Genomic DNA, 26,314 nt, shown 5'->3' on the forward strand with positions numbered 1-26,314 from the left:
AACACTTTATATATATATATATATATATATATATATATATATTTTAAATTAATGGCAGTTAGTGGTGATGATGGCTAGTTGTGGTGGTTATGGGTGTGGATACCCTATTTTTACCAAAGATATTTTCAATTAATTAATCAATTCTTTTTCTTTTAACTTAATTAATTAAGTTTCTTGAATTTTAAACAAGAGTGAAACAACTATTTATAAATGTCAAAACTATTTTTAAAATTATTGTTGGCGCTATTTTGTTATTTCATTTAGCAAAATATCCTAATATATTATTATATTTTTACATATAATTTTAAGTATTAATTATTTCATTTTATTAATTTAAAAACTACTTTATTTATTAAAAAAACAAGCATTTTAAATGAGTATGTTTTTATTTTGTCAAAGCCAACTGTGCTTTAATTATGATCAGGACTCCATTATTACTACTAATAATTACTTTATTTTGCTAAATCAAGAGGCTTTCATTATTAAATTAATTAAATGATTATCTCAATTTTACTACATAATGCATTTCTTTCATAAATATCTTTAATTATAAATAATTGATTAAATTTGATTATTTAATCAATAATTGGTCACAAGGCAACGCGAATCTGTTATGTTTGAAATAATCATGGCTATAACTTAAAGATGATTAGTTAATTTTTAAATTTAATTTGGGTCATTTTCATTCTTAAAGATCAACTTTTTATCTTAGCCCTTTTCCACGCTCAAGTTTAGTAATGACCCTAAGATGGACTGGTTTTGATAATTTGTCCCTTGTAAAAAAATTATCTAAAATGACCTTCGTAATGGGTGATCTTGATTTTTCAACCCCGTTTCATATTATTTTTTTAAAAAAAAACGTTTACTTTAGAAAAATTCTATCTTTTGCCCATAAGACAAATGTTCAAGATATTTTAAGACACTAAACCTTCTCAATTGACATGAAATTTTGCCTATCAGCAAAAATTAGAACTTAGGTATGATATCCATCAGACATGAGTTCTAATTTTTTTTTTTCCTGTAAGACATTTTAAAATAATAATTTGCTCAATTCAAACTTCGATTAATGTAAATTTAATTTTTGATTTTAAAAAATACTATTGTACAACATATCAAATTAATTCAATATGATTCGATAGTTTTAAATTTTATTTTGATATTTTGCAATATGCATGAAATATTGGCAATCATAGTTGGTTCAACTTCGATTTATTTATTGTCATATAATAGAGAATTATGACTTATACTTTTGAAAAAAAAACATAAAAAATTATTTCATATTAACACCTTACAATCTTACCTATGTAGAAATATATGTTAAAAAGAAATTGCAAGCAACTTTTTTTTGTTAATCTATAATTTTGGAATCTGTTTCAATATCAAAATATTTGTAGGCAAAATTTCAACAACTTCACATTTAATTTTGTACTAACATTAGGTTGAATAATATATACTATAAATTTTTATGTAACTATACATTTTGGTATATTTATAAATATCTAATACTAAAAAAATTTAAAATATATATATATCATAATACTGCAAGCACACTATTAAAATTTTTTACTTGATATCTAATGTATCATGTGCATCATAATGTTGTGCGTTAGCTCATTTAATTGGGCTGCAAATTATAGATTATATCAGTTTGTCAAACGCAAAATTTCATCTTATTCTAGAGATTTAATTTGGTGTTACATGTCAGCTGATGTGGTACGCCAAATTAAATAAATGAGAAAATAAGATCATGTCACATATCAAAATGACATAGCATTAAATTTGATATGTTCCGACAATTAAATATCACTATGTCATTTGAACCTGACAAATCAAAAACAATTTGTTCTTATCACAATTTTTCATCTTATAATTATAAATAGGAGGTCATAATTTATAAGAAAAGTCATTAGAATTTCAAAAAAAACCTCGTGGGTCAAAAATTACAAATTTTCCGTAAGTTGCAAGCATTCAAACATTTGTGTACACATTACAAATACTTGAAAATAAAGGGCAAGGATAAATTAAATATCAAAACGTTCCAGATCAAATTCACTTGTTTGTGGGGAAACTTGTTTAAGGCAGTCATCAAAGTATTTATGACAAATCAAATTCAAGTCAAAATATATCAAATCCAACATAAATTCAAGATCAAACTAAAAATTCTTGAAATTATTTTGAAAATGAAGAACTAGAAGATTTTTATAAATTGTAACACTCATAATATTTTTCTATCTTGATTATTATTTTTTCTACTCAAATTTTATTGTTTGTAGCCATAAATTATGGGTAGTATAATAAATTTAAAGTGTGAAAATAAAATGAAACCAACACATTTCCCTGCATGTCTACTAAGTATCTTTATATTATGATAAATACTTAGTTTTCTACCCAACTTTTTCTTTTATATTTATAATTTCCTTTGTTTTAATTTATCTTCCATATTCTTTTTTTTTTTAGTTTATTTTTAAAAATAAATTCTCTTTCCTTATTTTGGTAACTCTTTAATTCTAATTTTTCACATGACATATTTAAAATTAGAAGATTAAAAACTATTTTGACACATTTCACGTATTTTTAATTTAAGATTACACGATTAAAAAATCTTATTTACTTTCTTAAATTTTATGTCAAGTCAAAATCAAATAAATTAAATTATTTTGTTAAATTTTATGTCAAATTAAAATCAGACAAAAGTATTTAACAAAACCATATGAAGAAATTAAAAGAGAGTATTCATGTCCAAATTTGTAGGAAAAAAACACACGTAATTCTCTCATTTCGTTTTCCTTCTCCACAAATCTCTCTTTTAGTTATTAGCCACATCCACTCCTTATCTCCCCACGTAATACTTCTCTCATTATCTTTTTTTTTATTATTATTAAATTTTGAGTGTTTTATCATTAGATGCATACTCTTTAAATAATATGAATATGCAACTCTCTCTTCCTTTCTGCTATATTTCACTTGAATTTTCAGTGGGTTTCTTAAATGCATTTTAGTTTGTGAACTTTGTCTCCCTTCACTCTAGTGTTCTTTTTTGTAACAAAAAATAGTATGATAATTTAAACTACGAGTTACTTGTGTTTAGCCTATGAGTTTGTTCTGTGTTAGAGATTTTTAGGGGCTTTTTTAAAAAGTATGATCTAATTTTTTCGACTGCTCTATATCTTAAGTAAGTTTCTTTTTCTTGATTCTTGATTTTTTTTAATTTGCAGACAAAGCTCAAGGTCTATATATTTAGGAAAGAAGGAATGACAATTTTACCGTCTAATTTGAGTAAGTATCTTTACTATTTATTTCTCATTCTAATATCAATTTTACAATTAAAATTTTGAAAATATATCCTATTTAAATCATAATTGCAGTGAGTACATATTAAAATTATATTTTTTCCTTTTCACACAGGTACGCACATGAATGGAAAAATTGAATGAAGAGTAAAGTTATTAGATAAGTTGGCTACATTAGCATATAAGGGGTAACATTTTTATTTTCTTATTGACAACTATATAATAATCTTTTATGAGATTATTTCAATATTATTTTAGTTCTAAAATATTATATGATCATGAGTGACACTTTCTGTTATTATGTTTAAATGTTTTATTTTGTTATGTTGAGTTTACATTATTATATGATATCTGCTAAGTTTAAAAAATAAATTTAATATTTGTCATGATGCTAATTTAATAAATTTTCATGTTACATATCACGACTTAGACTTTTTCTTGTAAAATTGTTATATTGATGAATTAACTAATCTTGCATAAATTATCAAATTAACGAGAAACTAGTGAATTATTACCATTCACAAATTTGAACGTCATCAAATGTTTGTTGTTTTAATTGTATGATAATGGATGAATTTTATTATTATTTGAGATATTTTTATTATTTATTTTTCAATTTATGTAATTCTAATTTTAAAAAATAATATCAATACGAATAATTAAATGTCATCGAATATTTGTGCTCATCAAAAGATTATATCATCAAAGGTAATTTTTAGCAACGACTAAATCAAACTTTTCAAGACAAATATTTTTATCACAAATAAATTATTTTGTCATAAGTCGACTAAAGTGAAAAAAATATATTGTTACTAATCATGATAATTTATAGTGACAAGTATATCTTGTCGGTAAAAACAACACTTTTAGTGACAAGATGATAGATTTAACTACGAAATTGTTAACCTTTTTATAATGATAAATTTGTTCCAAATTTATATATTTTAGGACGAAATAATTTTTTGTAAATAAAAAGCAGTCATTAGTGACAAAATTACATTTGTTCAAGTACGAAATACATATAACTTTAGAGACAATTGATGTTGTCACTAATTGAACTCAATAAATAGTGACGGTGTAATTTTGTAGGTGAAAATAACTTTTTGGTGACAAAATCATACTATTAACAACAAAAATTTACATTTTTTATGACAAATAAATTCATCACAAATATCGACACATTTGGGGACAATTTTTTTTTGTAGTTAATCTAACTTTTTTAGTGACGATGCACTAAATCGTCTTTGTATACTTTTAGTGACGCACATTTAGTGATGAATGATTATTGACGATTTTTTTTTTCATCACACAAGATCTTTGGTGACGAAATATGATTTATAAGTGACGAAATCATTTGTCCTTGATAATCAAATTTGTTGTAGTATAGCAATCGGGAAGGGTCGTTAAAATAAGAAGCAATAACTACGTTACATTGATTTTTTAGTGTTCTAGTCCTTTCATCACCTGAACTTACATTACATTGTTGTTATTAAGTTCCATTTCACTCTATGTTGCATTTAATTGCTTTTTATTGGCTGAGATTCTATCTATTTCCCAATTTGTGTATTTCCTTTTTCTCTTATTGAATCAAGACCTTCTTTATCATTAATGGTTTTTGAAAAAATCAGGTCTACCTTTTATCATTAATGGCTTTTGAAAAAAATTAATTGTTACCTTGTTGGGGCATATATATTATATTATCATTTTGATGATGCATTTTTTGTGCAATTATTATGCTAATACTCCTAGAGTTGATGTAATTGTTGTTGAACCATATAGGATGTATATTTTCTTTCTTCAATCACTAATCTCATCTAGCATACCTATGTATAAAAATGTTAATAAAGCTATACACATTTTATCGGCGTTAACATTCAGGACGTCATTCGTTTTACTCAATTTTACTCAATTTATAATTTTTTTAATTGTGCCACATAGAGATTATCGTAATCATACTAATATTGGCTCAGTTTAAATTACATTCATACATAACTCTAATTTTTGACTGTTATATTTAACTTGAAAACAAGTACAATTCTTTTTTCTTTTTAGAATTTCATAATTTTATGTCCAAACGCCATTGATAGACGTTGTGCGAGTATATTAGGCGTGCTACACATAGATTATGATAATCCTACTAATATTGACTAAATTTATATTATGTTCATACACAATTATAATTTTTGACTATTATTTTCAACTTGAAAACATATACTATTTTTTTCTTTTTATAATAATTTCACAATTTTATGTCCAAACCCCAACTAATAAAAGTTGTGCAGGTATAATGGGTGGTTGCCCACATACAAATTATCCTAATTCTACTATTATAGACTCAATTTGTATCATGTTTACATAAAACTCTTAACTTTTTACTATCATTTTCAACTTGAAAACAATTTTTTTTTCAAAGTTTGCAATTTTTTAGTTCAAACACCACCAATAAAAGTGGTGCGAGTGCACTAAATGTGCCACATAGACAATATTATAATCGGCAAAGGGTCAAATATACCCTTGTATTATAGGAAATAGTTCAAATATATCCATCGTTATAATTTCGATTCAAATATACCCCTACCGTTATACTTTGACACATAAATACCCCTAATTTTAACAAAGGGACACATGTCAACTGAGGAATCAAATAACCCACCCCCAATTTTAAATACCCAATTCTTTTATAAACCACCCATTTAACCTATTTCCTTCACTGACCCGGTTTGAACCAATTTCTTCACTGACTCGGTTTGAACCAAACCAATTTTCGTAGTCATCTTCTCTTTTAAAACCTCCACAAAATCGACATTCTTCATAATTTCTTAATACATCCTCCATTGGACTTTCAAGGATTTGATAAGATTAATCATCCGGAACTATGTAATGTCACAATCTCTTTGAATTGCCCAGAACTTTAATATCTCTTTGCCATGAGAAGTTAGTGTTGGAAATTTCAAATGTAGTAGAAATTAATGCCCCAAGTTGAGATTTTTTAATTTCACCCATGCAGCAAGTTCAATCTCTCTAACAAATGTCCCTCTTCTGGCAAAGACATGTCTGCACTGTGATGACAATCCTTCTATGGAGGAAGACTGTTTTGATTTTGAAAAGTTTTTCAAGTCTTGTACTGTACTCAAGGGACTCCTCGTGCACTTCTGGATAATGTTTTGTTACATCCACTTTAACAGATGGGACTTCTTTTGGACTAATACATCATTACTGATTTTGATAGAAGTTTTAATTAAAGAAGATGACTATATATGAAAATGGGTTTGGTTCAAACCGGGTCAACGGAGGGAATGATTTAAATGGGTGGGCTTTAAAAGAATTGGGTATTTAAAATTGGGAGTGAATTATTTGATTCCTAAGCTGACATGTGTCTCTCCGTTAAAATTAGAGGTATATATATACTAAAGTATAACGGTAGGAGTATATTTGAACCGAAAATATAACGAAGGATATATTTAAACTATTTCATATAGTACAGTGGTATATTTGACCCTTTGCCATATTATAATTCTACTAATATTGACTCAATTTATGTTATATTAAAACACAGGTGTAATTTCGAATTGAATATCATTTTCCACTTGAAAATATATAAAAAAAAAATTCAAATTTCACAATTATTATGTCCAAATGCAACTAATAACAATTGTACACGTGTATTTGGTGTGTCAAATAGAGATTATCATAATCCTACTAATATTGACTCAATATATATAATGTGCATAAATAACTCTAATTTTCATATATCATTTTTTCAACTAAAAAAAAAAATATTATTATACTTTTTTTAAAAAACAATTCATAAATTTTATGTTCAAACACCATTAATAAAAGTTGTGCACGTGTATGGGGTGTGACATATAGAGAAAATCATGATCATATTAATATTGACTCAATTTATATTATTTTCATATACAAACTCTAATTTTTTACTATCATTTTCTCGTGTTGTCAAATTTCACATTTTTTACACAACACACTTGTTGATAGAATTGATGCACGTGTATCACAAGTAGAGATTATTATAATCTATTGATATTAACTCATAATAATTTACCAAAAAAAAAAAAACTCATAATAAACACTATGCATTTGTATATGGACAAATAAAAAGAACAAAAAAGTTTGTTTTTTTGGAAAGCTTTACTACTTAAACCAAATTAGCAAACTCATTTTGACTCAACAAAGAGTTTTGCTTGCTCTCACTCTGCTCTTTCCTTTACTTTCAGACGGTACTAATTTTTTCTTCGTCTTTGTTTTCTTTTTAATTTTCAATCCTCCTCATGTGTGTATATATTGGAAATCTTTGTGTTTTGCTTGTTATTTTTTCTGTTTTATGATGGTATCAATCTTTGTGACTTGAAAAAATAGGGTTATGTAATTTTTTTTTTACTGTTAATAACCAATTTGAGTTGTGAAACATGAATGGATCATGGTTGCATCAACACATCGATTCGATTGACAACATTTATTGTTTCTGCTTTGATTGATAAATGTAGATCATGTTTGATAACATGTGATTTTTCAATAATCTAAGAAAGGAGACCCTTGCCTAGATAGTGTTATATATATATATATATATATATATATATATATATATATATATATATATNTTTTTATTAGTATTATTTTTCTTAACTTAAATTTCTTATTAATACTTTCATATCATGTCTAGGATTTAGAAGTTGTTGGAGAAGATGGAAGCATACTATGATGAGTGCAAGAAGGACGGCTTGTTGATTAATGGAAAGAAAGTTATTTCTTTCTTTAAAGTAATGATTGTAGAAACTTTCCTACAAGTTCTGGTAAAGTGTCTACACTTGTTTTTCCTACTTAGTTTAAACTACTTGTTTAGATGTATATTAGTATAGTTATTAATTGTCTGCTTATTAATGTGAACATTTGAGCATACCCACTAGGTTTAAGATTATTCTTAATTTTAATTTCATTAATTTCTTTTCAGTGTTTTCCTCCAAAGTTTGCTCGCTTAGTTCCACACCTAACTGATCAGGAGATTTATTTGGAGGACTCATGTGGACGACGATGGATGGCAACAATGTGCAACTATAATGGTTCACTTGCTATCCGACAGGGCTGGGCCAAATTTTCAGCTGAGCATGATTTGAAAGTGGGTGAATTTTTGCTTTTCCATTATGTTCCGGATGATCGCCACTTCATTGTTCAAATATTCGGAACAAGTGGTTGTGAAAAGATCAAGTTCAATAGTGACATCAGCAAAGGAAAACCAAATGAAAAGACTTATCAGGAAATAACTATCAAAGAAGAATCTCAATCTGGTAAGCTTTCTATTCACAACAATTTTTTAGGATTATTTTATTTTTGTTGTGTTGTATTGTATTGAATATACATATTAGGGCTATAAAGTTGAGGCAATAATAGCTTAGTTAAAGCTTGATTTTTTTGATGTTATGTTGAGCTAGTTCAAATACAATTATAGATCAACAACATGTTTTTGATAATCCCACAAGTAACCGTACTTTGAAATTAGAGAAATTGTTTTGACAAACCCTCGACTCATGAAAAAATAGTTTAGAGAAATAGAAAACAAGGGGAATGAAGAAGTGTTTGTTTATCAAGACGAGCATGTGCATTGTTTGAGTTTAAATGAGTCTTTAGTTTATCGTTGAAGATGCATGCATTTTAACATTTTTTTTCATCAAACTTTTGCATTTGATAAGATGTTATAGAGGAAATAATGTGTTTTTTCTGGACAATTTTGAGCTTAAATACTATAAAATAATTTTGAAGATTCATGAGATTGAAAACCCATACACCCAATTTGGATTAATTTTTTTTTGAGTATATAAATTTTCTAAAATAAGCATCTCGAGATTGTACCTGGCACACTATAACTTATTTTTAATATATTTTGATAGAGTATAACTATGTTTCAAGTTTAGCACCTTCTTCGAAGTAGGACATGTCAATAGTGACATCTAAAATGAATGAGTTTTTTTTTTAAATTGCGCATTGTAACACCTAGGAAATTAAAAAGTTGGATTAAAAGGGAAAAGTTCAATTTTGACACTAAAGTAGTGAATCACGAGTCCAATCTATAGACTATAGAAAGAAAGTCGTAAGATCATGATTGAGTTTTGAAATTTTCAAGTCCCAATAAATTGACCTACTAGTGAACATGAAGGATGGTTGTTTGGATTGGGTCGTAGATGGGTTCCATAGGAGTGTTTCAATCTTAGTGAAATTTTGGGCTTGAACTTGGGTTCTACGAGCCGTAGAAACGTTGATGAGTCGTAGGAAGGTCTCGTAGAAGTTGGATAGATTTTAGGCCCCAATAAGTGACTCTACGGTTGACTAGTACAGACCAAAGAAACTCCTATGGATCGTAGGTCCAACCCGTAGGTCTTAAGGGTATTTGGGTCTTTTCTTATGCATTTAATACTCATACTATGTCATTTTGACACTATTTCTAAGTCCTATAATTAACTACCTTTCAACTCATAAAATTACCAAAACCCTCTAATTCTCTCAAAGGCCTAATTCCTTCCCAAGTTCATCCTCTCCAACTCTCTCCCAAGCTCAAGGAACAAAAGCCAGGGTTTCAAGCTCCAATTCTTCAATCTGCTTGCATTTTAGGGCTTTGATTATCAAGATATGTGAGAATTTACCAATGTGCGCATTTCATTCATCCATTGGGTCCCAAAAGAATCTCAATCTCCAAAGTCAATTTCACCTAATTTGATTAGGGTTTCATGCAATCTCCATGGGTCTTATTTGATTATGATTCAATTGATCAATTTCAATCTTATTAGGCATGATTTAATTAAGCTACATGATTTCCAATTGATTTCATATATACCCATGTTTCTTACTTGATTATGATGATGAATTTGTGAAGAAAGCTTATGAACTTATGAATTATGAATTAGGAAAACTATGCATGTTTATGAAAATGATATTTATGAACTAAGAATGCTTTTGAGATAAGTATAAATGAAATTGTGAAAGGTTTTCTCACATATTATGAAATCATAGTTGTGAAAGATTTTCTCACACATGTATGAATCATGATTATTAGGAGCTACTTTATGATGACTAATGATTGGATTGGTAGTTTAATTGTGTCTTTTCAAGTATGATAATATGAATATGATTATGACTAGTTCCATTAGGATTTTACTTAGCATCGAGAGGACTTTGAGATGGAGGCTCTCCCATAAGTAGAAATTGAGTCTCTAGAAGCAATCTTTTTGTGTCAAACTACGTGCCCCCATAGGATTGTCTTAAATGACCTAGATAGTGGATCCACAAATAGAATATGAATCAATGTTACTGAGACTACCTTGGCAAGTAGAATTCTCTTTTCGATGTTAGGGTTACATTATATTCCATGTTATAGCTCGCATGGTCTTAGTGTCGGTTAGTGGTAATTATCCCAGAAAACCAACTCTGTTGCCTTCAAAGGTTTTACGAAAGTTTTCATTATGTTTTAAGAATTCATTGACCTAGTTTATGACTTACAATTCTTTAAAAGTTTTTACTCAAGTTTTAGCTTGGTCATGCATAACATGTTTAAATCCTCATATGATCATGTTTATGTCCTTTATGAATTTCTCCATATTTAGTATATTCCATGTACTAATACATACTTGTATCAATATTGTTTTATAATATAGGATCCTCCGCTTCTCCTTCCGCTCGTGGCTAGCTTGGGTTGCTACTTTACTATTGGGTTGGTGAGTCCTCATACATTCGAGGGCAAGGTCATGAAAACTTTTATTACTTTTCTTGTTTTTCTTTGAGACTTTGTATGTGGTGTATGGGTTATGTCCCAGTCACTCTTATGTTGGTGTAGAATGGCTTGTCAAGACATAGTTATGATTCTGCCTTTATATTCGAAACTTTATTTTATAACATGAGACGATTTTTACCTATTCACTCTATCTTTTGTTGTAATTCCTTATGCATTATGTATGCCAAATGGCTTGTGTTGGGGCTCTCGTGGTCTTATATGTCATGTCATACCTAGGGTATACTTTGGATCGTGATACACATGTCCTTGAATAAATGTGAGGTTTGATTTTTTCAAAATATATGAATAAATTGATTAGTTTGAGCTCGATTTATCATACTTCATTTTTTATCAAAGCAACTGAAGGGTTTCCATCAACTCTTACGTGTGTAGACATTTTGTTAAGCTTCCCTTTACAAATAAGAAATGTTGATTCTTTGGTTTATAATCTAAAGAGGAAGAAGTCATACAGAAGCAAGACCTATGTTAGTTTATCATTAATGGTTTTAAAAAACATTTAATTATTTCCTTGTTAGGTCATATATTTTGTACTATCATTTTGAAGCAGAACTTTTGTTGCAACTATTATGCAAGTATTCTTCTGATATTGTCATTTCATCATAGAAAAACTTGGAATTTACAATCTCAGTTTTGTTCGATTCACAGTCATGGAAACCTATTTAAAAGTTTTTGCAATTCAATCATAGACATCCACTATATTTTGAGACTAAATCTTTATGAGTCTAGTTACATGTTTGCTTAACTTTGCTTTCTGTGATCCAATTTCAAGGAAGCATGAATTTCTTGTTAGGGTCGATGTTTTTTTTCTTATGACTCATGATATATGCACGGTAATCCTATGAAGTGAAACACAATATTTTGAATTTTCTTAACGATAAGAAAGAGCATCAAACTATCAAAAATGCACAAATTGCCCTTGGATGGATCATCCACTACTAAAAAAGAGGCGAAAAACGACGAACAAAAGTGACAGACTGCATCGCTTTTTTGGTCAAAATCGACGGAAAAGCGACGCAGTCAAATCCACTGCTTTTTGGCTCGACGTGTTTTAAAAATTGACGGACTGCGTCGCTTTTTATTTTTATTTTTTAAAAGAAATTATTGAAGAATACGACAATATCCATCGCTTTTTTAAAAAATAATTTTTAGTTTTTTTAATTTCTAAAAAATAACACAGTCTGTCATTTATTTTTAATCTGTAATTTTTTTAAATCTTAAAAAGTGACTGATACAGAGAATCTGTCAGACACTTTTTTTAAAAAAATTTCAAAAAGCAACGCACTCTGCCGCTTTTCTCAAAATTAAATTTTGAAAAAGCGACGGATTAAAGGACCTTGTCCATCGCTTTTCTGATTTTTTTACTTTTTAAAAAAGTGCAAACGACGTACAAAACTACCCTGTCTGTCGCTTTTTCTGCATTTTTTTCACAGCCAGTTTCTGTTGCCCACCTGCAAATTCAATTCAAATCAATTCAGCCCAATCAAACAAAACACATAATAAACATGCTACACAAAATATAAAACAACAAACTTGAATTAACCTTCAAAAGTACCTAAATCACAATTTATAGACTTATAAAGTCTTTCAAATTTGTTTCAAAATTCAAAAAAGTTCATAAAGTAAAGAGATGGAAGCTAAGGGTGCAATCTATGAAATCATCATTATCTTCCACACTCTCGTAGTTTGTGTCCTCAGCAGGAGACGTTGTAGTAGGTCGACGAGCGAGATTAGCACTTGTTCTTTGATTTGTTGAACGGTGCACTCCTGCTTTCTTGTTCAACTACTCTTCTTTGCTCAGACTTTGCCAGTGTTGCCGTAAGTTTAACTATTTGATCTGACATAACATCTATCGGATCAACGTCAAGTGACTCGGCTTGAAGCAACGAACCAATACCTTCTAAGTCTGACTGGAGTCGTCGTAGATCATTCCAGAGCCTTGACCATAGATTCTACCCTTGTGTGCCCCCAACCACTTTTTCGATCCAAATTTGAGTGGACAATTCAGACGTCATTTGGACTGAACTATCTAGATTCTCATTCACGTACCGATAATACTATCCCTGCACATTAAAAATGAATAGTAGCATCAAAATATATACATACTATATTCACTATTCATATTCATTTTTTATATTAAATAACTTACAGAAGTTCGTTAGGCCCTTTCCTCCACCCACATATTCGGATCTAACTCATTTTCTTTCTTCTTCACATGAGTCTTCTTGAAAACCTTTGATACAAGGGGAATGCACCCCAATTGTTTTTCCTATAAATAAAAATAAAATATTGATGATATTAATCACCTAATTATATTTAATCAACTGTTTATTTATTTAAAAGTTTGAATTAGTACTTATCATCTCTTGTAATCATTCCAACGCTCTTTGCACCCCTTGTCACGACCCGATTTATCAAGTCATGATGGAACCTACTATAACCCGCCAGTAGGTAAGCCAACCCGTAACCCGGAACAACAAGTAATGGGTCTGAGGGTAGAAATTAAACAAGAGTAGGCAAATAATGATATAAACAGGCGGACGCAAACCAAAAACATATCTACAAATAAAGATCCCTCCCAGAACCTGGAAGTCACTAGTACAGAGCTACTACTAAATGAGTACAAGTCCCAAAACTGGACAACAGAGACTGGACTGTCTCGAAAGGAAAAAGACAAGTCTATATATACAGATGGAGACTGAAATAGTACAAAACGCCGTGTGCTCACCCCCGTCTCCGGATAAGTCTACTCCAAGCTCGATCAACGCTGGCTACTAGTGCTCGGACCTGCATCACAAAATAGATGCAGAGCGTAGCATGAGTACCAAAACAACAGGTACCCAGTAGGCATCATCGGCCGACTGAGCAAGATAAGCAAAAGTAAACTGAAATGCGAATAAAGGGTCACATCAAGTGCAAAGAGTAGTAAATGGGGGGTATGTACACGAGCGTACAGGCAACAAAGACAAGCAATCTAACTAACTCCGCCGGGCTCCCATAAACCCGACGGGTACGCTCGTGCACAATAAAAGAAACCACCTGCACGGACCCCCATAAGCCCGGCAGATGGACTGACAGTTGAAGTAAAATAATGGAGCTAGAAGGTCTATCACAATATTACCAATTTCCGGACTTGTAACTGAACCATTCCCAATCATATTCCAAGATCTCATTACGTCCCGGACTTTAACCGGAATCTCTCCAACCTCCAAAACCTCAACCTGCAGATGAGAGTAATCAAGACTAAACTGAAGCTTTAGTGAGGAATTGGGAATACACCACGTGCAAGCTGGACCACGGACTCGAACCGGGTACTATAGCTAATGAGTCAACCTATATGGGCTGGACCACGGACTCGAACCGGGTGCTGTAGCCAAAGGTCGGGCACGGGTGGGCTGGACCACGGACTCGAACCGGGTGCTGTAGCCAAAATCAGATCACAGGTAAGCTGGACCACGGACTCGAACCGGGTACTGTAGCTAAGCCTGGACATAAATGAGCTGGACCACGGACTCTAACCGGGTACTGTAGCTGAAACCAGATCACAGGTAAGCTGGACCACGGACTCGAACCGGGTACTGTAGCTAAGCCTGGACATAAATGAGCTGGACCACGGACTCTAACCGGGTACTGTAGCTGAAACCAGATCACAGGTAAGCTGGACCACGGACTCGAACCGGGTACTGTAGCTAAGCCTGGACATAAATGAGCTGGACCACGGACTCTAACCGGGTACTGTAGCTGAAACCAGATCACAGGTAAGCTGGACCACGGACTCGAACCGGGTACTGTAGCTAAGCCTGGACATAAATGAGCTGGACCACGGACTCTAACCGGGTACTGTAGCTGAAACCAGATCACAGGTAAGCTGGACCACGGACTCGAACCGGGTACTGTAGCTAAGCCTGGACATAAATGAGCTGGACCACGGACTCTAACCGGGTACTGTAGCTGAAACCAGATCACAGGTAAGCTGGACCACGGACTCGAACCGGGTACTGTAGCTAAGCCTGGAAAAAGTAAGCTGGACCACGGACTCTAACCGGGTACTGTAGCTAAGAATCAATATCCAACCATCCGTCGCGGGAAATATCACCAAACCGATTACCATAAATAATCCTTTTAGTCCGACCCTCATATACCCCAAATCGCCGAGGAAGTATCCAATAATGAGTAAGCTAGACCACGGACTTTAACCGGGTATTTGTAGCCGATATAAAAGCAGGGCATTATGGATACAAGGTCATAAGCTGAGTTACCGACTATCAGACTCAAGTCTGCTATATCAGTCTACAAGGAGCTAACCGTCCGAAACGACGTCGGAAAAAGTTCTACTGCCCAACGACATCCGAAATCTCGCAAGTCTATGGCAACACTAGTCTAAGCCTAGACTAAGGCCAAACATACTTCAAATCAATATTATCATATACACCACCAGATATGGCTATTCAATAATATCAAGAGACATGCTGTCATAATCCAACACTTTCCCGAAATAAGGTCTAAGGCAGGAATTATAGAAATTTAGCATGCTCGACACCCGAACCCCTCCATACTCAAGCAAATCAATAAACAATTGCCTAAACATGCTCAATCTCACGAGAGAAAACCATAGCCTACCTGAAAGCCGATCACGCGTGCTCCAACTCACGGTACCGGATCTTTTCCTCTCCGAACGGTCTCCAAATGCTTCCCCACTAACAAAAGGTTAATCACCTCGTCATTACGAATATATTGACACTAAAATTATATTTTTCGGAGACGGACCCAAAATCGGGTCTAAAACGGGATTGTGGGGCCCACACTTAGAATCTCAAAATCGAATCCGTGGAAACGTCCCAACTACCTTACTAAACTAATATCCCAAAATTTTAGCACAAACAGATGCCCACAACACCGCAAATCAGCCACAATAATTAAAAAGGACAGCCCTTTCATCATCAATTTCCGGAAAAACGAGACCCTTTCAACCCAAACAGATTATACCACGACGATCCTTGCGAAAAACTCTACAAGTTAGCCACAAGAATGACTCAAAACGGACTTACGATGATCAAGATCTCACATTTCAAAAATTCAACAACAAAACATCCGAAAATCACACTGGCAGTGGCTAAAAATTGATTTCTTACCTCAACGAAGCCTCCCCTCGCGTTTTCGAGATCACCGCTAGATTCCCCTCGAAATTCTCTTGAAGTTTGCCTTTTGAATCACTTAATTTGGATTAAAAATGAAGGAGCAATCTCAATTTGAAGTTGAACAAAAATTTGGACGAAATTCGTTCTTAAAAATCTGGAAATTTCCACCTCTGCCACGTGTCGTCACGTGGCTCTGCCACGTCACCGCCGCGTCAAAATTTTACAACCCTCCAAACTTAAATTTCGATGTTTCGGACTCGTTCGGAGTCGGAAAAATACAAACCTTATATGGAATCTGATTGGAAATGATATTTCGGACTCAATGGTGAAGGCGGAATTTCCATTTGGAGCTCGCTTCGACGAAAAGTGGGTCCCACACCCAGTATCATTTGAGCCAGATTCCACAATTGCTATCTAAAGTCTCGGGAAGTGAACAAAGGGTCGTTCTAGACCAAAATCGATCTTCCGAAGCTAACCTAGCTGTCAGAATTTTCATCTGAGCACGTCTTCCAAGAAGGTTGACCAAAGTCAACTTTTCAAGTTATAAAAATCTCCAAAACAGGAGAACGGGCCTAAAACCCAAACGAACGACCAGGCGACCGAACAGTCAGTGCCAGCAAGTCATAAATGACTTGGGGTCGCTACAGGAACGCTCTAAACGATGAAATGAATTCTTTAATTTAAAAATGACCTGGAGGGTCATTACAATATCCACTACTAAAAGAACTTTCGTCCGCGAAAGTAAGAGTCAAGAAGTACCTGAATGCTCAAATAAGTCGGGGAACTGTGCCCGCATCTCATGCTCGATCTCCCAGGTAGCCTCCTCAACTGGACGATGTCTCCAACGGACCTTAACAACAGGAATGGCTCTCGAGCGCAATCTCCTCACATCTCTGGATAGAATGGCAACTGGCTCCTCTACGAATGTCAAACGATCATCCAACTCGACTGCATCATACTGGAGCACATGGGACTCATCAGGAACATACCGCCGCAACATCGAAACATGAAACACTGGGTGGATGGCTGAAAATACTGGAGGTAGGGCCAACTCATAAGCAACCTCTCCAACTGTCCGGAGTATCTCAAATGGCCCAATGTACCTGGGGCTAAGCTTGCCCCGCCTCCCAAACCTCATCACGCCCTTCATGGGCGACACACGGAGGAATACCCGATCACCAACAGAGAATCTCAAAGGTCGACGCCTCTGATCCGCATAACTCTGGTGCCTACTCTGAGCCGTCCTGAGCCTATCCTGAATCACCCTCACCTGATCCAGGGCCTCCTGAAGCAAATCTGTACCACGCGGCCTAGGCTCTGTAGACTCAAACCAACCCACTGGAGAGCGACAACGCCTACCATATAAGGCCTCAAACGGGGCCATCTGAATACTAGAGTGGTAGCTGTTATTGTACGCAAACTCCGCCAAAGGCAAGAACTGGTCCCACTGACCTCCAAAATCCATAACACAAGCCCGCAACATATCCTCAAGGACCTGAATAGTACGCTCTGACTGACCATCCGTCTGTGGGTGAAATGCTGTGCTAAGGTGGACACGGGTTCCCAACTCTTCCTGAAAAGCCCTCCAAAAGCTGGAAGTGAACTGTGAACCTCGGTCTGAAATGATAGCAACAGGCACACCATGAAGACGAACTACCTCCCGAATATAGATACGAGCTAACCTCTCAGCACTGAAGGTAGTATGAACAGGAAGGAAGTGTGCTGACTTGGTCAATCGATCCACGATGACCCAAATGCTGTCAACACCTCTAGAAGTCCGAGGCAACCCCACAACGAAGTCCATAGTGATACGCTCCCACTTCCACTCCGGAATGGGTAATCTCTGAAACACACCACCAGGCCTCAAATGCTCGGCCTTTACCTGCTGGCAACACAAGCAACGGGAAACAAAGTCAGCAATATCTCTCCTCATGCCACTCCACCAGTAATGCTGCCTCAAATCGCGATACATCTTCGCTGTGCCTGGATGGATAGAGTATCTAGACTCATGGGCCTCAGAAAGTATCAACTGTATCAAATCTCCAACTCTCGGAACACAGATGCGGCCGGCAAATTTCAACACTCCATCAGGATCTAAGGTAGCCTGACCACCATCACCCGCTAACACTCGATCTCTAAGGGCCACCAAAGTATCATCCTCAAACTGGCAACCACGGATCCTATCAAGCAAAGAAGACTGAACTCCCATAAAGGCCAAGACGCATCTAGAATCTGAGATATCCAACCGAACCATGCTATTAGCTAAGGACTGAATGTCCAAAGCTAAGGGTCTCTCCTCAACAGATAAGAAGGCTAGACTACCCATACTCACTGCCTTCCGGCTCAAGGCGTCCGCTACCACATTCGCCTTGCCCGGATGATAGAGAATAGAGAGGTCGTAGTCCTTTAGGAGCTCAATCCAACGACGCTGCCTCGAATTAAGGTCCCTCTGACTCATGATGTACTGAAGACTCCTGTGATCGGTATAGATCTCACATCGAACTCCATACAAGTAGTGCCTCCAAATCTTAAGTGCGAAAACTACCGCCGCCAACTCTAAGTCATGGGTGGGGTAGTTGCGCTCATGAATCTTAAGCTGCCTCGACGCATAAGCAATAACCCGGCCCTGCTGCATCAATACACAACCCAAACCAACGCCGGATGCGTCACAATATACCGTGAAGCCCTCGCCCTCAACTGGAAGAGTCAATATAGGAGCGGTGGTCAATAACTCCTTGAGCCTCAAAAAGCTCGCCTCACACTCCTCTGACCAAACAAAAGGAACATCAACACGAGTCAATCGAGTCAACGGGGCTGCAATAGTAGAAAAGCCCTCAACAAAGCGTCTGTAATAGCCTGCTAGTCCGACGAAGCTCCGAATCTCAGTAACTGAAGTGGGCCTGTGCCAATCACGAATAGCCTCAATCTTCGCCGGATCAACCCTAATACCCTCCTTGGACACCACGTGCCCCAAGAAGGCTACAGACTCAAGCCAAAACTCGCACTTTGAGAACTTGGCATAAAGCCGCTGATCTCTCAAAGTCTGGAGCACTATCCTCAAATGCTGCTCATGCTCACTCCGGCTCCGCGAGTATACTAGTATGTCATCAATGAAGACTATGACGAAGGAATCAAGATAAGGCCTGAACACACGCGTCATCAAGTCCATAAAGGCAGCAGGGGCATTAGTCAACCCAAACGACATCACCAAGAACTCATAATGGCCATAACGAGTCCTAAATGCGGTCTTAGGGATGTCCGCTGCCCTAATCCTCAACTGGTGGTAACCGGACCTCAAATCAATCTTAGAGAACACTGAAGCTCCCTGTAGCTGGTCAAATAGGTCATCGATCCTAGGCAGAGGATATCGATTCTTCACTGTCACCTTGTTCAGCTGCCTGTAGTCAATACACAATCGCATAGTACCGTCCTTCTTCTTCACGAAGAGGACTGGGGCACCCCAAGGCGATACACTAGGCCTAATGAATCCCTTACCCAAGAGATCCTGAAGCTGAACACTGAGCTCCTTGAGCTCTGCAGGAGCCATCCGATATGGCGGAATAGAAATAGGGCGAGTACCTGGCTCAAGCTCAATCGGAAAGTCAACATCACGCTCTGGGGGTAGGCCAGGTAGATCAGTAGGAAACACATCTATGAAGTCACGAACAACAGGAACTGACTCAACCGGAGGAACCTCCTTACTCACATCACGTACATAGGCCAAATATGATAAGCATCCGCTAGCCACTAGCCTCCTAGCACGAATAAAAGAAATAACCCCAACTGGTGTGCTACCACGAGATCCCTGCCACACCACCGGAGGAATACCGGGAATGGCTAAGGTAACGGTCTTAGAAAAGCAATCTAAAACAGCGCGATAAGGGGATAACCAATCCATGCCCAGAATCACATCAAAATCAACCATGTCAAGCAATATAAGGTCAGCCCGGGTGTCACACCCCTGGATAGTAACTAAGCAAGATCGAAATACCTGATCCACTACTAAAGACTCACCCACGGGGGTCGACACACGCAACGGCGCTACCAGAGGCTCAGACATCAAACTCAATCGAGAGGCATAGTAGACAGAAACATACGAAAAAGTAGAGCCTGGATCAAATAAAGCCAAGGCGGGCTGCTGGCATAATAACACTGTACCTGTGATCACATCGTCCGAGGTCTCAGCATCTGCTCTAGCTGGAGCTGCATAAAAGTGGGCCTGGACTCCCCTACCCTGTGCATCGACTCTGCCCCCTAATCTGCCTCCTCGGGGACCACCCCGTATACCCTGGTGACCACCCCTACGGTCCTGTCCCTGGCCTCTGCCTCTAGCTGGAGGTGCTGGCGCATGCCTAGCTGCCTGTGGAGCGGGTAAGGCTAACCTGCGATGGGGACACTCGCGGGCCCAATGATCTAACCCCCCACATTCATAACACCCCTGGAACTGTCGACTGAGAGCTGGAGGTCGGCTACCCCGGCCAGAAGAACCCATCTGTGAACTATCTCGGCCCCGACTAGGACCGGCACTAAAACCAATATGGCGGTGCTGATCACCCTCTGATGCCTGGAGAGCAGCCTGGAAGGGGCTACTAGACTGACCCGACTGAAACCTCTGCTGGGATCTATCATAAGACCCTCGGGGTCTGAAACGGCGCCTATCATAGCTATCCTCCTGTCTAGGTCTCTTGCCGCTGCCCCCTTGGGCCTCGCGACGGAGCTGCTCGATAGTGCGGGCATGGTCCACTACATCTAGAAATGAGCGGCCCGCTGAGACTAAAGACTGAGTCTCAATCCGCAACTGTAGTCTCAAACCCCGAACAAAACAACGAACCCTCTCCTCCTCAGTAGGTAATATCATGGCGGCATGCCTGGAGAGCTCGTGGAATCGGGCCTCATACTCTGATACTGTCATGGAGCCCTGCTCTAACCGAGCAAACTGATCTCTGAGCTGATCTCTGATGCTCCTGGGAATAAATCGGGCCAAGAAGGCCTCTGAAAACTCAGTCCATGTGACCGGTGGAGACCCAGCTGGCCTGGTCTCTAAGTATGTACGCCACCACTGCCTGGCGGGACCGTCTAACTGGTAAGCGGTGAAGTCTGCCCCTCTCGACTCCACTAAACCCAAAGTCTGTAGCCGCTCGCGGCAAGTAACTAGAAACTCGTGGGCATCCTCCCCCACTGCCCCAGAAAACCTCGGCGGTGATAGTCTAAGGAACACACCGAGCATCTTCTGCTCCCGTAGTGGCATGACGCTCTCCAAATCGTCAGGCTGGACAATCGGTGCCGCTGGTGTAGGCTGGCCCTGCGGTACTGGAACAACTGGAGCTGGGGCCTGCTGCATACCCCCAATGGCAGCTAGTATCTGTACGAGCATCGCCTGTATATCTGGAGCTGCCACAGGCTCGGGCGGTGGCTGGGCTGATCCCGGACCCATCGGCTGCTGCGGTGCTGGAGCTGCTGGTGGCTCTATCACCGGCTCTGGAGTTTGCTCTCGGTCCTGGGCTGGTGCTGTAGCTCTGGCACGACCTCGAGGTCGGCCTCTACCCCTAGCTGGGGCCCTACCACGCGTGCGAGCCATCCCTATAAAAGAGTGGTACAAGTAAAATTTTCAGAAATCGATAAGACACACAATGCACGACAGTGATACAAAAGCAGCACGTTCCTAAAGACATCCTGTAGCCTCCCGAAGATAAGTAACGGACGTCTCCGTACCGATCTGCAGGACTCTACTAGACGTTAGCTCTGTACAAGTGAGACCGACGAACCTGGGGCTCTGATACCAATTTGTCACGACCCGATTTATCAAGTCATGATGGCACCTACTATAACCCACCAGTAGGTAAGCCAACCCGTAACCCGGAACAACAAGTAATGGGTCTGAGGGTAGAAATCAAACAAGAGTAGGCAAATAACAATATAAACAGGCGGACGCAAACCAAAAACTTATATACAAATAAAGATCCCTCCCAGAACCTGGAAGTCACTAGTACAGAGCTACTACAAAATGAGTACAAGTCCCAAAACTGGACAACAGAGACTGGACTGTCTCGAAGGGAAGAAGACAAGTCTATATATACAGATGGAGACCGAAATAGTACAGAACGCCGTGTGCTCACCCCCGTCTCCAGATAAGTCTACTCCAAGCTCGATCAACGCTGGCTACTAGTGCTCGGACCTGCATCACAAAATAGATGCAGAGCGTAGCATGAGTACCAAAACAACAGGTACCCAGTAGGCATCATCGGCCGACTGAGCAAGATAAGCAAAAGTAAACTGAAATGCAAATAAAGGGTCACATCAAGTGCAAAGAGTAGTAAATGGGGGGTATGTACACGAGCGTACAGGCAACAAAGACAAGCAATCTAACTAACTCCGCCGGGCTCCCATAAACCCGACGGGTACGCTCGTGCACAATAAAAGAAACCACCTGCACGGACCCCCATAAGCCCGGCAGATGGACTGACAGTTGAAGTAAAATAATGGAGCTAGAAGGTCTATCACAATATTACCAATTTCCGGACTTGTAACTGAACCATTCCCAATCATATTCCAAGATCTCATTACGTCCCGGACTTTAACCGGAATCTCTCCAACCTCCAAAACCTCAACCTGCAGATGAGAGTAATCAAGACTAAACTGAAGCTTTAGTGAGGAATTGGGAATACACCACGTGCAAGCTGGACCACGGACTCGAACCGGGTACTATAGCTAATGAGTCAACCTATATGGGCTGGACCACGGACTCGAACCGGGTGCTGTAGCCAAAGGTCGGGCACGGGTGGGCTGGACCACGGACTCGAACCGGGTGCTGTAGCCAAAATCAGATCACAGGTAAGCTGGACCACGGACTCGAACCGGGTACTGTAGCTAAGCCTGGACATAAATGAGCTGGACCACGGACTCTAACCGGGTACTGTAGCTGAAACCAGATCACAGGTAAGCTGGACCACGGACTCGAACCGGGTACTGTAGCTAAGCCTGGACATAAATGAGCTGGACCACGGACTCTAACCGGGTACTGTAGCTGAAACCAGATCACAGGTAAGCTGGACCACGGACTCGAACCGGGTACTGTAGCTAAGCCTGGACATAAATGAGCTGGACCACGGACTCTAACCGGGTACTGTAGCTGAAACCAGATCACAGGTAAGCTGGACCACGGACTCGAACCGGGTACTGTAGCTAAGCCTGGACATAAATGAGCTGGACCACGGACTCTAACCGGGTACTGTAGCTGAAACCAGATCACAGGTAAGCTGGACCACGGACTCGAACCGGGTACTGTAGCTAAGCCTGGACATAAATGAGCTGGACCACGGACTCTAACCGGGTACTGTAGCTGAAACCAGATCACAGGTAAGCTGGACCACGGACTCGAACCGGGTACTGTAGCTAAGCCTGGAAAAAGTAAGCTGGACCACGGACTCTAACCGGGTACTGTAGCTAAGAATCAATATCCAACCATCCGTCGCGGGAAATATCACCAAACCGATTACCATAAATAATCCTTTTAGTCCGACCCTCATATACCCCAAATCGCCGAGGAAGTATCCAATAATGAGTAAGCTAGACCACGGACTTTAACCGGGTATTTGTAGCCGATATAAAAGCAGGGCATTATGGATACAAGGTCATAAGCTGAGTTACCGACTATCAGACTCAAGTCTGCTATATCAGTCTACAAGGAGCTAACCGTCCGAAACGACGTCGGAAAAAGTTCTACTGCCCAACGACATCCGAAATCTCGCAAGTCTATGGCAACACTAGTCTAAGCCTAGACTAAGGCCAAACATACTTCAAATCAATATTATCATATACACCACCAGATATGGCTATTCAATAATATCAAGAGACATGCTGTCATAATCCAACACTTTCCCGAAATAAGGTCTAAGGCAGGAATTATAGAAATTTAGCATGCTCGACACCCGAACCCCTCCATACTCAAGCAAATCAATAAACAATTGCCTAAACATGCTCAATCTCACGAGAGAAAACCATAGCCTACCTGAAAGCCGATCACGCGTGCTCCAACTCACGGTACCGGATCTTTTCCTCTCCGAACGGTCTCCAAATGCTTCCCCACTAACAAAAGGTTAATCACCTCGTCATTACGAATATATTGACACTAAAATTATATTTTTCGGAGACGGACCCAAAATCGGGTCTAAAACGGGATTGTGGGGCCCACACTTAGAATCTCAAAATCGAATCCGTGGAAACGTCCCAACTACCTTACTAAACTAATATCCCAAAATTTTAGCACAAACAGATGCCCACAACACCGCAAATCAGCCACAATAATTAAAAAGGACAGCCCTTTCATCATCAATTTCCGGAAAAACGAGACCCTTTCAACCCAAACAGATTATACCACGACGATCCTTGCGAAAAACTCTACAAGTTAGCCACAAGAATGACTCAAAACGGACTTACGATGATCAAGATCTCACATTTCAAAAATTCAACAACAAAACATCCGAAAATCACACTGGCAGTGGCTAAAAATTGATTTCTTACCTCAACGAAGCCTCCCCTCGCGTTTTCGAGATCACCGCTAGATTCCCCTCGAAATTCTCTTGAAGTTTGCCTTTTGAATCACTTAATTTGGATTAAAAATGAAGGAGCAATCTCAATTTGAAGTTGAACAAAAATTTGGACGAAATTCGTTCTTAAAAATCTGGAAATTTCCACCTCTGCCACGTGTCGTCACGTGGCTCTGCCACGTCACCGCCGCGTCAAAATTTTACAACCCTCCAAACTTAAATTTCGATGTTTCGGACTCGTTCGGAGTCGGAAAAATACAAACCTTATATGGAATCTGATTGGAAATGATATTTCGGACTCAATGGTGAAGGCGGAATTTCCATTTGGAGCTCGCTTCGACGAAAAGTGGGTCCCACACCCAGTATCATTTGAGCCAGATTCCACAATTGCTATCTAAAGTCTCGGGAAGTGAACAAAGGGTCGTTCTAGACCAAAATCGATCTTCCGAAGCTAACCTAGCTGTCAGAATTTTCATCTGAGCACGTCTTCCAAGAAGGTTGACCAAAGTCAACTTTTCAAGTTATAAAAATCTCCAAAACAGGAGAACGGGCCTAAAACCCAAACGAACGACCAGGCGACCGAACAGTCAGTGCCAGCAAGTCATAAATGACTTGGGGTCGCTACAGGAACGTTCTAAACGATGAAATGAATTTTTAATTTAAAAATGACCTGGAGGGTCATTACACCCCTAGTGTGCAACGAGCCACCCTTAATACTACATCTAGCATTTTAACTTGTTCATACATTGCAATGAATTTATCTGTGTTCCAATACTAGCGTAATTCATCAAAAATATGAGTCAACATCCAAGACGGACATTGATCAGCATCCCAGACTTTAATTAGCCAGCTAGAGAATCTCATGGATGCCTTCCTTTCAAATTATGTTGCAATGACCATATTGTATCTCAGTTCTCAAGTACACACAGTCTGAAAAAAATGAATAGCGGTAGATGATAAAAAAAAGTAAAGTATAATAAAATAATTAAACTTAACAAAAAAAATATATAATTAAACATATATATACCTTAAATTCATTAAACATCGTCTGAGTTACACTGTTTGAGATCTCACTTCAAGAGTGATAAGCCTGTGTAAAAAACCTCCTAACAGGTTCTTTTAAAATTTGGGTAGCCATAGGCGTATCTAGAGGGGGTTCTATGGGTTCACGTGAACTCGTGCCCACCTCTCTAGATTATACATATATATATATATATATATATAGTAGTGTTATATTTTTTAAAAAATATTTAAATATAGATGTGTGAACCCACATTCAAAGTATCATATAAAAATACGACGATGAGCAGGTGTACCTCTCTAAGTGAGGATAGAAATTTAAATCTTATATCTATATTATTTTTTTTGAGTAACACCTCTCCAAGTGGTTATTGGTAACACTTTTGACGTTTCAATAATTTTTTTTTTACTTTAATCTCTCAAAGTTTAAGAGTGTTACATTGAAAATTCCTAAACAAAATTTATAATTAAATCAAATGTGTATATTTAAATTTAAAACTATTAATATTATGTATGTTGGAGATA

At 37.6% G+C, this 26,314-nt stretch overlaps 2 protein-coding genes and 1 long non-coding RNA gene across 3 annotated transcripts; 1 reads left to right on the plus strand and 2 right to left on the minus strand.

Moving 5' to 3' along the window:
* Positions 1-7,993: 7,993 nt before the first annotated feature.
* LOC125864051 (B3 domain-containing protein Os01g0905400-like) lies at positions 7,994-12,921 on the plus strand. Its single transcript, XM_049543995.1, has 3 exons — positions 7,994-8,101; positions 8,260-8,593; positions 12,887-12,921. Exons 1-3 carry the CDS (start codon positions 7,994-7,996, stop codon positions 12,919-12,921), a joined length of 477 nt encoding a protein of 158 aa, XP_049399952.1.
* A 711-nt stretch (positions 12,922-13,632) lies between these two features.
* Positions 13,633-20,908, minus strand: LOC125864520 (uncharacterized). The gene is made up of 2 exons (XM_049544541.1): positions 20,382-20,908; positions 13,633-13,872 (listed from the first exon to the last, which is right to left on the minus strand). Exons 1-2 carry the CDS (start codon positions 20,713-20,715, stop codon positions 13,847-13,849), a joined length of 360 nt encoding a protein of 119 aa, XP_049400498.1. The 5' UTR covers positions 20,716-20,908; the 3' UTR covers positions 13,633-13,846.
* Positions 20,909-21,495: 587 nt separating this feature from the next.
* LOC125864527 (uncharacterized) lies at positions 21,496-24,818 on the minus strand. Its single transcript, XR_007446243.1, has 4 exons — positions 24,744-24,818; positions 24,232-24,308; positions 22,340-22,398; positions 21,496-21,803 (listed from the first exon to the last, which is right to left on the minus strand). It is a non-coding gene; the product is annotated as an uncharacterized LOC125864527 (long non-coding RNA).
* Positions 24,819-26,314: the final 1,496 nt, after the last annotated feature.

Source organism: Solanum stenotomum, chromosome 5, assembly GCF_019186545.1.
Source record: "Solanum stenotomum isolate F172 chromosome 5, ASM1918654v1, whole genome shotgun sequence".
NCBI lineage: Eukaryota > Viridiplantae > Streptophyta > Magnoliopsida > Solanales > Solanaceae > Solanum > Solanum stenotomum.

Bases quoted from the DNA above. Each gene is read 5' to 3' on its own strand.
- LOC125864520 (XM_049544541.1), bottom strand. From the start codon at position 20,715: ATGGGTTCTTCTGGCCGGGGTAGCCGACCTCCAGCTCTCAGTCGACAG. The intron at 13,873-20,381 runs GTACAGTGTTAT...TTTGTGATGCAG, and splicing joins CTCGGACGATGTGATCACAG to GTCCGAGCACTAGTAGCCAG.
- LOC125864051 (XM_049543995.1), top strand. From the start codon at position 7,994: ATGGAAGCATACTATGATGAGTGCAAGAAGGACGGCTTGTTGATTAAT. The intron at 8,102-8,259 runs GTAAAGTGTCTA...ATTTCTTTTCAG, and splicing joins AAACTTTCCTACAAGTTCTG to TGTTTTCCTCCAAAGTTTGC. The intron at 8,594-12,886 runs GTAAGCTTTCTA...TTCTTTGCTCAG, and splicing joins CAAAGAAGAATCTCAATCTG to ACTTTGCCAGTGTTGCCGTA.